This window comes from Stegostoma tigrinum, chromosome 23 (genome assembly GCF_030684315.1).
Source record: "Stegostoma tigrinum isolate sSteTig4 chromosome 23, sSteTig4.hap1, whole genome shotgun sequence".
Lineage (NCBI taxonomy): Eukaryota > Metazoa > Chordata > Chondrichthyes > Orectolobiformes > Stegostomatidae > Stegostoma > Stegostoma tigrinum.
Window position 1 is genome coordinate 29,570,065 of NC_081376.1, and position 14,803 is coordinate 29,584,867.

Below are 14,803 nucleotides of genomic sequence, written 5' to 3' on the forward strand. Positions count from 1 at the left end.
CATCTCAAGCCGCACCTCCATTTCCTACCTACTAACCTCATCCCACCTCTTTGACCTGTCAGTCTTCCCTGGACTGACCTATCCCCTCCCTACCTATACTCTCCTCTCCATCTATTTTCTCCTCTATCCATCTTCGGTCCGCCTCCCCCTCTCTCCCTATTTATTCCAGAACCCTCTCCCCATCCCCCTTCTCTGATGAAGGGTCTAGGCCCGAAACATCAGCTTTTGTGCTCCTAAGATGCTGCTTGGCCTGCTGTGTTCATCCAGCACCACACTTTGTTATCTTGGATTCTCCAGCATCTGCAGTTGCCATTATATCTGCTATAGTCTGTTGCTTTTCAGGCACAAGGTCTCGCTTTTCATCAAATTTCCCAATCCTCAGTCTGATCAGTTGTATTATTGGAGGCAGCTTTTCTGAATCCTTATAACTTAAGAAAGCCGCTAAAAGGTAAGTGGAGACCAAGAACACAGACTGTAAACATTTCACAAGCCCATTTGTAGCTAATGTTTTTTCCTCTTCCACTGCATTATCTCTGTTTACTCATTCTGAGTGAGCCCAATACATAGTAAACTCATCTCCACATTCTTTTTACTGATATCTGAAAGAGTACAGCTCCCAGTCGTATCCTATTTCCATCTGTGGCAATGACAGTAGATAGCTGTAGGTCGTAATAATTAGATGGTATCAACAGCTCTTTGATTTTTACAGAATTCTTTATGCGCTTTCTCCCACCAGTCTTGTCATAATAACTTATGTGGTGGCTCATTGACAATAACTATTCTGGGCAAGAACTTCCTATTTGGTTTACCATACCTATAAATCTCCAGAGCTCAGTCAGATTCTGAACAGCTGGAAATTCCTTGGTTGCTCTTGTCTTTTGTCAGTGAAGTCTGACAGCAGCTACAAGCACAATACACCCAAGGAATCTGAAAGGCAGCTATAAGAATTTGCATTCATTGTTGAGAGCAAATCCTGTTTTCTCTTTCTCAATTCTGTTAAGATCTCATCCACAGATGACAAAGATGAACTTCACATTCAATTGCTTTGTTCGGCTATGTAAATTCTATGCAGATTATACAGGTCCTGGGATCATCCAAATACCAGCTCCATGATTCTGTCCAAGGTAAAATGACCCTTTCCTCAACATAGACTTAACGTCCTTCACTGCCATTGCAGAGTGGAGAAGGAATTTCTCTGATGTAAACATTCACTTGAGCTTTGTTTCTCTATCGTGCTGGCTCTTTGCTCAGTCTAATGTTCTCTGTAACATTCCTGATGTAGCATCACAATCTGTGGCCTACATTTCTGATTAGCAATGGTTATACAGCACACAGCGAAGCACCTCTTCAGGGAATTTGAAGTGTTTCCATGATGGCTTTTTGGGAATGAGTGAAGAACTAGGAAGCTGGACAAAAGCATGAGCAGGAATGGTCCAACTGTCCAGTCAATGACTGTAAATTCACTTTCCTCCACAATAGGAAAATTTGCCAGTCATCGACAAGCCTGACTAGCCACCAGTGAGCCTATAATTAATGAATACAGCCTTCCTAACATCTCTGTCTGTGAAGAAATGCCAAGACAGGATTTTGATAAAATGGTGAGGTATGCAGTCTTCAACGTTCCTAGTCCTGTGAATGGCTGTGGAATATCAGCTTTGATGTTTTTAGGCTGATTTTGGTATTCCAGTTCCTCCTGTCTATGAATCAGATGCAAGTCTGTATAGACTTTCCTTTCAGACCAGGAACAACTCTGGATTTAGGCTCACATATAAAGTGTCAGCAATTTTTCTTTTTGTATATTGAAGGATTGAACTCAATTGTTCTATGACCTTGATTTCTATAACTCTTGGGAAATATAGATTTTGCGGGATGATTGAAGAAAATTTTCCTGAAACCAAAAGCATCCACAAGAACTGAAACTGCTTCACCCTTGTCAAATTTAATGCATGTCTTCTTTCCCACTCCTGGGATATCAGCATCCCAGTAGATTTTGCCAGGTTCCTTGATCAAGCCAAAGAAGGACACCTCAATATCATTAATGTCTTTATTTCATGAATTTTGCTAACTTTCAAAGGCTTCTCCTTTTGCTTATTTTGTACAGGATATTCTCTGCAACATTCGGCTTGGAAATTATCCTTGTTGCAAAAGTGATATTTGGCATTTCCTGCCACACCGATAACAGCTAGTTGGTGCAGTGTTGTACGCTGTGCTTGGTTCTCTGTGATTTTGTGGCCAGCTCTCTGCTTTTAACTTGAACACACTCCACTGAGTCGGTCATTTCTGGGATATGGTTCTCCCTGGCACCCCGAATCTCCGATGGATTTTGCTTCCTGACCTGTGTCTGCTCAGTTGAAATGCCTTTGTTAATGTTAAGTTATCCCTTGACTGCAAGTGATTAGACAAAGCTTCATCTCTGACACTGACAACAGTTCTGTCCCTGATTAGTTCTTCTTTCAAACCGCCATATTCACAGTTCTCTGTACATCTGCACAGATCATTGGTGAAAGTATCAATATTTCCCATGTTGCTGGGTACTCTTATTAAATTTAGCCCACTTGATGATGGTAATTTTTCACAGATTGAAGCAGGCATCAAGTGTTTTATTAATTTCTTGTATGTAACCTTTTCTTCGTTGATCCCTGGCTTGACTAGGATATCTGCACAGCCACCTTTGCATACAAGGGCATACTGACCTGCTCACTGACTGGCTTCGCAGGGGGACCAGATGCAGTGCGATACCTTGTAAATACTCTGCGCCAGTTCCGCCATGCTTCGGCTTGATTGGGACCTGCAGCTGGCTCGCAGCTTTTCGTTAATGGTAGAGACTTTTCCATATTGTTCCTTCACTTGTTGCCACCATATAATATCCTTGGTCCTGTTGTGCTGCTAAACAGTATACATAGAGTCTGCTGAGGTAAGGAAAACATGAACTTTATGTAAGAAACATCTTGCTGTTGCTTAATTGTGCCAAGAGTCTGCAAGAGAGCGCAAGATCATGTGACATTGCATCACTTCCTTTGACGATGTATACTGTGCCATATTTGCACATCACACATTCAAACTTAAACCCTCACAGTATATTAGATGCTGCCCTGCTGGGGTTCCACGGAACTGGGATCTGCAGCTTTGGCTGGAAGGTTAGGCTCTGAAGGGGATGTAGAGATATTGTAGAGTAGTTTGGACTGACTAACTGAGTGAGCAAATGCATGACAAAAACAGCAAGATGTGGATTAAAGGGAGTTTATCCACTTTGGTATCAAATATAGGAAGGCAGGTTATTAACTGGCTGTAAAATGAGAGAGGGGAATGTTCGATGAGACTTGAATGTCCTCATGTACGAGTGGCTGAAATTAAGCACACAGGTGCAGTAGGCAGTAAAGAAGGCAACGGTATATTGGTGCTCACAGTGAGAGGATTTTAGCACAGGAACAAGGATGTCTTGCTGCAATTATATAGGGAATTAGTGAGGCAACACCCCAAATGCTGTGTCCAGTTTTGGATTCTCCTTTCAACAATGTGAGGCTGAAGATTATCCCTGTTACCCTTCTTAAACGATGGGACAACATTGGCCATTCTCCAGTCCTCTGGGTCCTCACCCGTGGCCAAACCGGATACATAAGTGTCAACAAATTTTAACATTATTTCCTAATTCTTAAGTCCAGGCCATTATTTCACAGTAAGTAACAGAAGCACAAACCTGTGTAAATTAGCGTTCACCAGATCTTACTGGTTGTTGAAAATTTACCCTTCTGACAGTTTCTTTATTAATATGGCCAGCATAACAGCCTGACAAATGTTTCTATCCAAATCCATTTAAGCCATATCTTAAGTCTACTCTCTATAACCTTCTATTTGGGAATCTATGTTGGCTATTCATTTTTCATTCCAAATTATTCAATTGCTTCAGAATTTCTCACCATAGTATGAACTGTAACATTTAAAAATAGCTGGTGTCTTGTTCTTTATCGTGTAAAGTTCTTTATTTATGAAAAAAATGATACAATTACCAGATATTCTTTGGATCTCTGTATAATTTTCCTATCTGCAAAATTTTGGAAAATTAAAGTCAAACTTCTATTTCTTTCTCATTTCATTAATGATCGTTTGATACAATAAATCATATTTCTCTAATTTACGTACCTTCAATTTAAATAACTTCCATAGTGCTTGAATAAAGGCAAAATACTGCAAATATAGAACAAAGGAAGAATGCTGGAGAAACTCAGCAGTTCTTGAAGCCTCTGTGGACAGAAATTGATAACTTTGAGAGTCTGGTCTGACTCTATAGCTCAAACACAGAGCAAGGAAGTGTTTCTTTTTCCCCCTTTTCATTACCTCCTCTCATAAAGCCATCTTTGTTGATTCAAAAACTCAATATTTTACACTTCCTCTGACAAAGCTAATGAAAGTAACTATTTAATTCTCTTCATCTCTACAGCAAACCTGCTATATTGATCATGCTCTCTTACTAGCATGCCTAGAGAAAGTACTTTTTGTGCATTTTTGCTAATATTCTCCACTCTTGATTTTTAACCTGCTTTACAGTAATGTTGCTTATTCAGTATTTTCCCACATTTTCTTTGCCCTGTAAATTTGAAATATAACCTAACCTAAATGCTGCCCTTCAATACTCCCAATCTTTCTTACTGAAAATACGGCAGTATTCTGGCTGAACAAATATTGAATGTCTCCTTGTTGCAGTGGCAAGATATCAATTTAAAAAAAACCCTGGAATAAATTACAAAAAGAAACTCATCATGTTTAGCCTGCATATTTCTGTGTAAGAATTTTCTAGTACAACTATTGTTGAAGCAGCTCTTTTCAAAGGCAATTAATGCAAAAAGAAATTAAAGATGATGGCTGCAAGAAGGGGAGGTAGCATAAACTCCAATTATCTCGTTGAAGGTGAAAATTACCATGAACTTAGAACAAATAAGCAGAAGTGTCCCATGAGGATTTCAAAAAGGACATATCTCAAAAGTGCATATCGATGATCTGGATTTATAGATTGACACATTTTATCAAAATATACACAGTGAATTCATTGATTAGGTAGAGAGTGAACTGAAGAATGGTAAATGGAAGTCAGTGTCAACAATTATGAGATGAGACCCTTTGAAAAATGTGAGAAGCTTAGCAATGAACAGATGTCGTCAAAGAGGTGAGAGATTTCAGGTTCAGGTCCACCAACCATGAATGACAGGATATTAGATTGATAAGCCTCTGATATAGCTAAAAGAATTCTAGATTTTGTTATAAGAGGTGACCAACATGACAAACAGAGAAAAAAAGATTAGACTGTATAAAACCCTCTGTCATGGATAGGTGTGCTATCGGTATCCATGCTACAGAAAAGACACTGAGTTTTAAAAGTACAGCAGAAATTCACTCACATGTTACCTGGTGCAAAGGACAAATACTTACAGTTGAAAAATGCGTAACTTCATTAGAAAAGAATTATAAACAAAAGGGTGAGACATTGAAAGTTGTAAAATTATACAAGGACAGGATAGATAGAAGGAGACAGTCACAAAGGCTTTAGAACTAGGGACCGAATAGGCAGAAATAACTGTAAGTGATTTGGGATGGAGATCAAGAGAAATGTATTTGCACAAAGAGCTGTGAGGTTGTGAATTCCATTTCCTGGGTCTGCTGTCAAGACAGAAACTATGCCAGTATTCAAGATGAGATGGGTGGATTAAAAAAAAAATGATGAAAGGTGTGGGAACAGAATGGTTAAACATAATTAGAACTATTTGATAGAAGAATGGTAAATGCTAACATAGAGTACTTCAGTTCAATGCTTCCACGTTCTGACTTCCATGTACTTGCAAAGAAAAAGAACATTTGCAAGCATTCAATGAGTTCAATGGTCTATTTTTACATTCTGTGACATTCTATCATCCACAGTAGCAATTATGAAACTCTTACTCTTTGTTGTTACCACATGGTATATTTTCTCTGTAGTTTCTCCTTACAAAGCCCTTATGGTCACATTGTAATCAAAATTGAAGTATGTTTTTGTGTGGTTTTATCAGGCATGAGATCTTGTATTGTAATTCATTGTGCAATGTAGCTAACATGTTTCAAAGAAATAAAACAGAAAAAGGTCATTTACTAATGCACAATGCTATATGAATTTTATTTTGTCCATCTGTCTTTTCTCAATAAACGTAAAACTAGAGTGTTTTGGGTGCTGTTCTAAATTACAGATTTATCTATAACAGAGCCCAAGTTGCAGATTTATCTGGATATATCACTAACATTTTTTGTCAATCGATAAAAGCTTTAGCTTTCAGCGTGAAAGCAGCTTACTTTGTTCCTCCAGGGACAGCTCTATGTCTTTATGCCAGAGCATTCAGGCCATTAATCTGGTGGCTCTTGATCCATTACCACCCATTGGGCAATGTAACCTATTTAGCTCTGGATAAAAGCTGTTTTAATGCTTTCAGTTTTTTGGCCTGAAACTAGGAAGCACTGTTTTAAGAACGTGACCCTCAGAACCTTTGTTCAGTTCTGTGAATAACCACAGAGGAAAGCATATTGATCTGAGGGCCTGTTGACATCCATATTTTCAATTCTTTTGTATAATTTTTGCTCCTAAGATTTGAAATGTTAGGTTAACAGATTCTCAGATACAAGGAAATATCTATGATACCAGACACTTGGGCAGTACATAGCAGTATTTGAGAGTTTCAAGGTGGAGATGTTTTAAAAAATCAAATACAGATTAATATATCATTATTTAATTAACGTAATGGGCTGATTTGCTTTCAGGTCTAAACTGGATCTAATTTAATTTGCTATGTATGTCCAATCCAAATAGTATTCAATTCTCGGATTGTACACTTGCTGTCATCTCCAGATGCAAGCTTAGAAGGATCTAGCAATGACATAAGTAAAAGTCATGGCCTGAATTTTTGATTGGAGAGGCAGGTAGCATGATTCAGGAAACTAATGGCCTGCAATTCCCAGAAGTTGACTGTAAGCAGTCATGGGGATGGACTAGTGAATAAGTTGCCTGGTTAGAAGATCCACTTGGACTTCGGGGACTTCATCTCAATTGTTTTTGGCACTGTTAGACCTTCAGGGTCTTGCCTCTCATGCCTCTCCTTATCATCAATTTGCCACCATGCCAACTCATGCCTCAGACTCAAAGAAAATTCAGATCATGACACTTAAATAGATCTTATCCACCCTTCAAGAGCATTTACATCTGCTGCATAAATGTACTACTCCCACACTGCTGCTAAAGGCCCTTGTTACATCCAAACTGAAGTGTGTTTGGACTCAGCCTTTTAAAACTCCAAGAAATCTTTGTGAGAAATCTGTGCAACCTTTGAAAGGTACTCTTGCTTGGGGTCTGTGCAGGCCCCTGCCATCAGGTGTCCATTAATGTATTTTTTTTTATATAGAATTACGGTAGCATGGAAACAGGCCATTCAGCCCAACAAGTCCACAGCAGCCCACTGAAGAGAATCCTACCCAGACCCATTTCCCCTACCCTGTCACTGAAACCCTGCATTTCCCACTGCTAACACACCCAACCTACATATCTCTGAATACTATTTAGCACGGCCAATCCACCTAATTTGAGATAACAAGGTGGAGAGCTGGATGAACACAGCAGGCCAAGCAGTAGAGGAGCAGGGAGGCTGACATTTCAGGCCTAGACCCTTCTTCAGAAATATCTTTGGGCTGTGGGAGGAAACCAGGGCACCCAGTGAAAACCCATGCTGGCTTGGGGCGAATGTGCAAATTCCATATAGTCAGTTGTCCGAGGCTGGAATGGAACTGGGTCCCTCGTACTGTAAGGCAACAGTGTTCTACGGCTCCTATTTTAAAATTCGTAAAGTAGTAGAAACAAGCAAATTACTCCATTGTTAATTTCAGAACCAATCTTATTCTCCTGTATTTTTGGTATGTTTTCATTAATAGAGCAATAAAACTTCTTAAAAGAAGCAAATCTCAGTAAAGTTGCTTTTTTGTTAAAAAAAACAAAAATTTATAGTGATCAAATTTGCAAAGGTAAGGCAAAGAGCTTGTAATTCCACAAGGCATTCCAAGTCTCCGATTGTAACCTTTCCAGGAACTTTCAGTATTCACTTTTTGACTGAAACCCCGAGAAAAATTGTGTAAGAGGCTGCTTCTCTGGGTGTTCTGCCAGCCTGACACATGCTGAAATTACATGGGCTGAATAGGAAAGACCACATGAACTTAATACCTTTTCAGCAGTATTTTCTCTTTTTGCTCTTGGCTCACCCATTGCCAGCTACCATTCCTAGTCAAGAGGATGTCTTATAACTTTATTTACCAAGTGTGAAACAATCCTCATGATGGGTCCTGCTTCTGATTTGGCTACAGCAGCAAGACGAAACTAGTGATTGTTGTTCCAAATCTGTGCCTGTCACTAGGACAACATGCTCCAACACATACACACAAAAAAATCTCAGAGACACTCAGTTAAGTCTTGGCATAGACATAGGTGTGAGGCTCGCTTACTTTTAATCATTGGGACTCATTACAATCAGCAGGTTGTCTATAGAAAGCACATTGGTGATGGATAAGTTGCCCACTTTCAGGGCTGCAGTTCCAGTGGGCAACCTGCAGAGTCCTACATTTTACAGGCATTAGGTAAAGATAGTTGTTAAAGGTGTTCCTCATATCAGGGAGCAGATTAGGTCATGTTCACTCAGTAGTTTTGAACAATATATTGCAGGATAATGAAAGAATATCAAATATAAACATACTTACATTTCTGCATGTCAGCACCCACCTGCACAGAAACTGAAACATTCAGCCAGGTACAATGAAGTTAAGTAACTCAATAAGATTAATAACCTGGATTACATTTTCCATCTTCATTGTCTCAGCAACACTGGATTTTAAGAGCATCAATACCTACAATATTCCACAGCCCCACCCTACTGACAAACTCCCAAGAGAATGTGGGAATGCCTGCTTTTATTGTCACCCAATCCACAACTGCTCAGTCAATGAGGTGAATGGATTTCCCCCTGACTAGACAGACTCAAAGTTGTGACTTTACAGAAGAGGAAAATCTCAGCATCTTGCCATCACAACTCAATGGCCTTCAGAATATCTTAATTGCTGGAAAGTAAAAATGACTTACCGGAGGTCTGTTGACGAGCCAGTAAGCCTGCTCCTGACAATCCAGTACAACACGATCGGACTTTCTCCGTTGCTTGGCTGCCCTGTTGATTTACACAGAAAAAGGAGAAATAAATCCATTTACCAGCTTAGCTGTTTCTGAGCACATACATCACTCTGAATTTACAGCACAGGAAAGGCCATTCGGCTCAAGCGGTCTGAACTAGTACTTATGCTCAAGCTAAGCCTCCTCCTATCCCTTTTTCTCCCCCTACTTCTCATAATTTGTGAACTTCTGCTGAAATTTACCTCTGCTATTCAGTAGGATATTAAGCAAGAACCATGCCACTCAACAAAACCATAAAGAAAAGTAACCAGGAAGCACATCTGAAACATGCATTAGACCGTTTTGATATGAAGATAAAAGGTGTTGGTTTAGCTCAGTTGGCTGGACAGCTTGTTTGTAAAGCAGAGTGATACCAATGGTACGGATTCAATTCCTACACCAACTAGAGTTACCATGAAGGACTCTCCCTCTCAAACTCTTCTGCACATCTGAGGTGTCGTGAACCTCAGTTTAAACCACTACTAGTTCTCTCTCTCAAGAGAATGATGTGGGACTACGGTACCTTTACCGATACTAAGATTATTGTCCTAATGGCTGTCCGAGGCTCCCACTTCAAGAACATTTTGCGCTGAAAGAGTCTATGCTGCCTTGGCTGTACTCAATAAAACCAAATCTTGAGATTGTCTGCTACTTCCAAAATCAACGATACACATTTGCACACCAAAATATCAAGCTTAGAGGAGTGGGATGCCACTTCTGACTGCTTTCCCTACCTCCCTATCACTGGCCATTACAAACCCTGGATTCCCTTCCAAACGGATCTTCTTCCTCTCCACTCCATTCCTCCTCACCAAACCCAATCTAGCCTCGAATGGTTACCTCTCACCCTCTGATTCTTCACCCTGCCTTCCATTTGAGATTTTGAATCAAAACAATGTTGCATAATGGGCAGCTATTGATCACTGTTCCACCTATATACTTCCTCTATTTTTTCTGCTCTGCTGGAGATGCCTGGCAATGGGTTGGTCCAATCATTTTCAATGCTGTTCTTTGTAATCTTCTTACCGCCTCCAACAAAGACATATTTGAACAGTGAGGGAGTTTTCTTCCTCACTGCAAATAAACAGGAAAAAAGGCTTCATATAAAATCAAACATGAAAATTATACAACATCTTACATGTACTTTGAAAGTAATTGGATAAGCATTAGGAATGGTATACGCTAATGATTCCCAAATCCCTTCGATTGTTGGCAATTCTGAATAGGGGCACACATTCTGTGAAAGCTTTACAGCGAGTTCCTTTTTGTAACTGCTTCTCTAATGACGAGGCATTTTACAGGTCATTAGAAAATTCACATTATAGGTGACATATATCCTTTAATAATTCTTTACTCACCATTAATATGATGGATCAACTTGTTTTTGGGCACTTGAAATTGGGAGAAATAAATTTAAAATAACCCCTCTACCCAAAACAATTATTCGCTCAGCATCACTCTTCTCAAATCCTGTCCTGGCTCACTCACACAGCAACACCTCTTCTCAAACTTCCACCCAACTCAGTCGCTCATCAATCCCCTCTTCCCAACCATGCTCCCTACTCACTGAGTCCCCTTCACAACCCTTCCTGCTGACACATTCAGCAGCTCTACTGCCCATCTCAAACCTACTCAGTCAGAAGTGGCTTTCGCCAAATGGTTCCTTCCCCACTCACTCACTCACCCACCCCTCTTTCCTACAATAATGTGGCCCACTCTCATCACTCATTCATACCTTAGTGAGATAGCACCACGAAGGCCTGCCAGACTGATGGCAATACCATCTCCACCAACATGTTGCCTGACCCAGGGATGAGGCAGGTGCACCTCCCTCTTGGGGACAGTGTTGCAACCAGTGGCAGCTGCTGCTCTCACACCACACGGTGTTGGTGCCCTGCCAACTAGACACAACTGCATGTCAGCAGCAGCAGGCTTGGCAGAGCAAATACGCGAGAGTTGATGAGCAAGTTGTGAGAAAGATGAGTGGCATGGTATTAGCCTAAGAACTAGAGACACTGTTGTGGCAGGATTAAAATCGATATCTTCAAAGCAGACCATTAAGGACATAACAACGAGCAATTGAAATGAAGTGGAAAAGTATGCAAAACACAGGCCCAGTGCAAAAACAGCCTGTTTAGACTGAGAGGTGACCACATGTCACTAAACAGTCTGTGAGAACAGTCCTGTTGGGCTGTCACATGGAACCACCTGGAAATGTCTTTCTGTACAATGGAACGTCTGGAAAAGTACTGAAAGTGCCAATGGGATGGTGATACAGCATGGAATCTTAGATTGAGAGTAGTACTAATAACAGGTTCTTTACCCCATTCATTGGGCTAGGTTTGCGATTGTAAGCTGGCAATGAGACTTGTTGTGTCACAGCTGTCAGACTTTACCTCAGGATGAATTCGCGAATAGTGCCAGGAACCCCTAGTTCTCCAGACCGGACATCGTAAAGTGGATCCCCAGCAGGATGAAGGGTGCGACACTTGTTGGCAATATGTATTTACTGCTATATACATTATGTATATATTTACTGCTTAGTATGCATTTACCACTTGATATATAAATCTACTGAACATATTTACTTAGTAATATCTGCTATTTAGATATAATGCCCAATAAATGTGTTAATTTGCATCACTTAATCCATAGAGGTTTTTTTGTTACATCCTGCTGAATCTGCTCTCAAACCTTAACTGACAGCTGCAGTCGGGAACCCGGGAACCATGGTGAGGGAGAAGCAGAGCTCAGAAAGCGTCTCACCCCGTTAAATTCTGCAGTACACAATTAAGAGGGAAGTGCTCTGGGAGACATATCTCATATTGTCGGGTATGTGTGTACTTGTGCCCCACTTCAGCACTGGAAAGTACGGTGTTTTATAAAAGGGAATTACCAAACAATTCCAGATGCAGAGAGAAATTACAAAGCCAGACAATTGACTCTTTCGGAATATATTTCCAATTGTGTCCTCCACCTTGACATTAAACATTTTGTGACACGCTGTCACTAGAAAATGAATTCATAAGACTTCTCTAGGCCCTGAGTAGTACATAAGATCATCAAGAACTTACAATACTTTGTATCCCCATTAGGTCAAAAAGCTAAACACACTAAGGTCAAAAACAAAGTTGTTGTTATCAGAACAGTCTTCCACCCAATGAAGGCCTGACAAATTTTTGGGTATGTCCAACAATGACATAAAACATTTCCTCTCATTTCTAGTATTATATTAGATTTTATTACATTAATTCTGTTTGCATTTCTGTGACCTATCTACTGACAGAACTATTCCTGTAAAAACACACTTCCAGCCCACCAAGCTTGCAAGTCATGATGCTCGTAAATTTTCAAATAGCTGATGAAAAGTTTCAATTTCCCTTAACTTGACTTCGGAGTTTGGTATCGTGTGCAGATACACCAATACCAAAGGGTGCTTTGTGACCCAGTGGCTATTGTCTGTACCTCTAGGCTAGAGGTGTGTGTTCAGGTCCCACGTGCAACAAAGGTGTGTCTTTACAGGTTGATTAAAAACTTAAGGTTACCAGAAATATTTATCTCCACGCTGTTCATTTACAGTGCAATTGCGGTTAAGAGGCACCTAGTGGAATTCCTGTGGTATTTGCTCCTAGTAGTGCTTTTCCCATGTATCATCGCCTTTAGATTTTTATCAATATTTCTACGTGTATCTGACCAATGTAAAAGCTCCAGATGTGAACTTATGTCAAATTCCGGGCGAACCTTTGTTTTCCAGATATTCCTCACCCATAAATTTAGTTAACCAATGCATTGCCACAAAAACATTCAGTCAACATGAGGTGGTTAACAAGGCTTATCAGGTCATTGGTTGCATGTTATCAGTATTCTGTTACAAATCTAAGTGGAACACCTTCCAAGGTGGCGGTAATTGTTGAGGCAAAGGGAGGTTACAATGTTTGTTTGAGGCCAACCATCACAGCCTGGATGGTATCATATCAGGAACTCCCCATGCAACATTCTCCATCTCTGCCATTTGTCAACTTTCCTCTATCTTAATGTCAGATGTGGAGCAGGATGCTGACAATTCTATAGCTTCCAGTTCCAGTTTCAACTCATTTCATTCTTAAGCAATGAATGCAAGTATAGTGCAGGATCTAATCAATATCTCAGATTGGCATGAGAAATGGTAAGTAAAAACACATGATGTAGCCAGGTCCGAATGGATTTTGGATAAAGACTCAAACAGAGGCTTACTTCCCATTCTTTTTGAATGTATAAAACAAAGTAATGCCTGAAATGGGCAGAAAATATGCATGTGCACACCATCCATACAAATCTCCATTTTATACCTAAAAAGAAAAACATGGAGCCTACAAATATCAAGGTCTATGTATTCAATTTAGCTCTTCTAACTATTGGGTCCAGCCATTGCTAATTCATTAGTATGACACAGGAGACATCTTATGTTCCCCCAACATATTAACAGTAATTGATGTAATATAAAATGATATTCACATACTTATCATTGCAAAGGTGACTTCATGGCTGATGTCGATGCAAATGAAATTAGTCTCCCACTTTGAGTGAAGTTCTTGTGAGTACATGCAACACTGCGCTCTGCTAAAAGAACTGGTATTTGTATTGTGCCTTTTTCAGGATATCCCAAAGGAATTCAGATCCAAGGAGGCACATTTGTAACATAGGTGGGTAAAATGGCATCCATTTGTGCACATCAAGCTTCCGAATTCAACATTGTGGTTAAGACCATTAGACATAGGAGTGGAAGTAAAGCCATTCGGCCCATCAAGTCCACGCCACCATTTAAATCATGGCTGATGGGCATTTCAACTCCACTTCCCTGCACTCTCCCCGTAGCCCGTGATTCCTTCTGAGATCAAGAATTTGTCGATCTCTGCCTTGAAGGCATCCAATGTCCCAGCCTCCACTGCACTCCGTGACAATGAATTCCACAAGCCCACCACTCCCTGGCTGAAGGAATGTCGTCTCATTTCAGTTTTAAATTTATCCCCTCTAATTTTAAGGCTGTGCCCACGGGTCCTAGTCTCCCCGCCTAACGGAAACAACTTCCTAGCATCCACCCCTTCTAAACCATACATTATCTTCTAAGTTTCTATTAGATCTCCCCTCAACCTTCTAAACTCTAATGAGTACAATCCCAGGATCCTTAGCCGTTCATCATACGTTAAACCTACGTTAAACGTTAAAGGACTGGAACAGGATTTTTTGTTGATATTGAATTAGAATTTGTTGAATTGGAAGTCAAATTAGCTTTATTGTCACATGCATGTGTGAAAAGTTTATAAGTTGCCACTTTGAGCGCCATTTTAGGTACAAAAGGTGCCTAGGTACAACCTCTTCAGTTACAAGGTGAGATGCAGTATAAGTAGAGCAGGATAAATATTCACAGGAACAGGCTTGGGAAACTTTCCTGCTCTTCAAGGCCGTAGGGCCTTTCAATTTCACTTAAAAAAAATAAAAACTTCACTGAAAGATGGAGTCTCTGAAAGAACTGTATTGGAATGACAGCCAACATCAATTCTATAAATTATAACTTGAGTATTATCTCTAAGTTGTGCAATTGATCGC

The 14,803-nt window shown here is 40.1% G+C and overlaps 1 protein-coding gene across 5 annotated transcripts in view; it reads right to left on the reverse strand.

Moving 5' to 3' along the window:
* The window catches only part of rgs11 (regulator of G protein signaling 11), a 131,563-nt gene that overhangs the window by 60,170 nt on the left and 56,590 nt on the right, over positions 1-14,803 (reverse strand). For all 5 annotated transcript variants that reach the window (XM_048551669.2, XM_048551665.2, XM_048551666.2 and 2 more), the window contains exon 8: positions 9,134-9,215. In XM_048551669.2, coding sequence (XP_048407626.1) covers positions 9,134-9,215 — 82 coding nt within the window. The remainder of the gene's footprint in view (positions 1-9,133; positions 9,216-14,803) is intronic.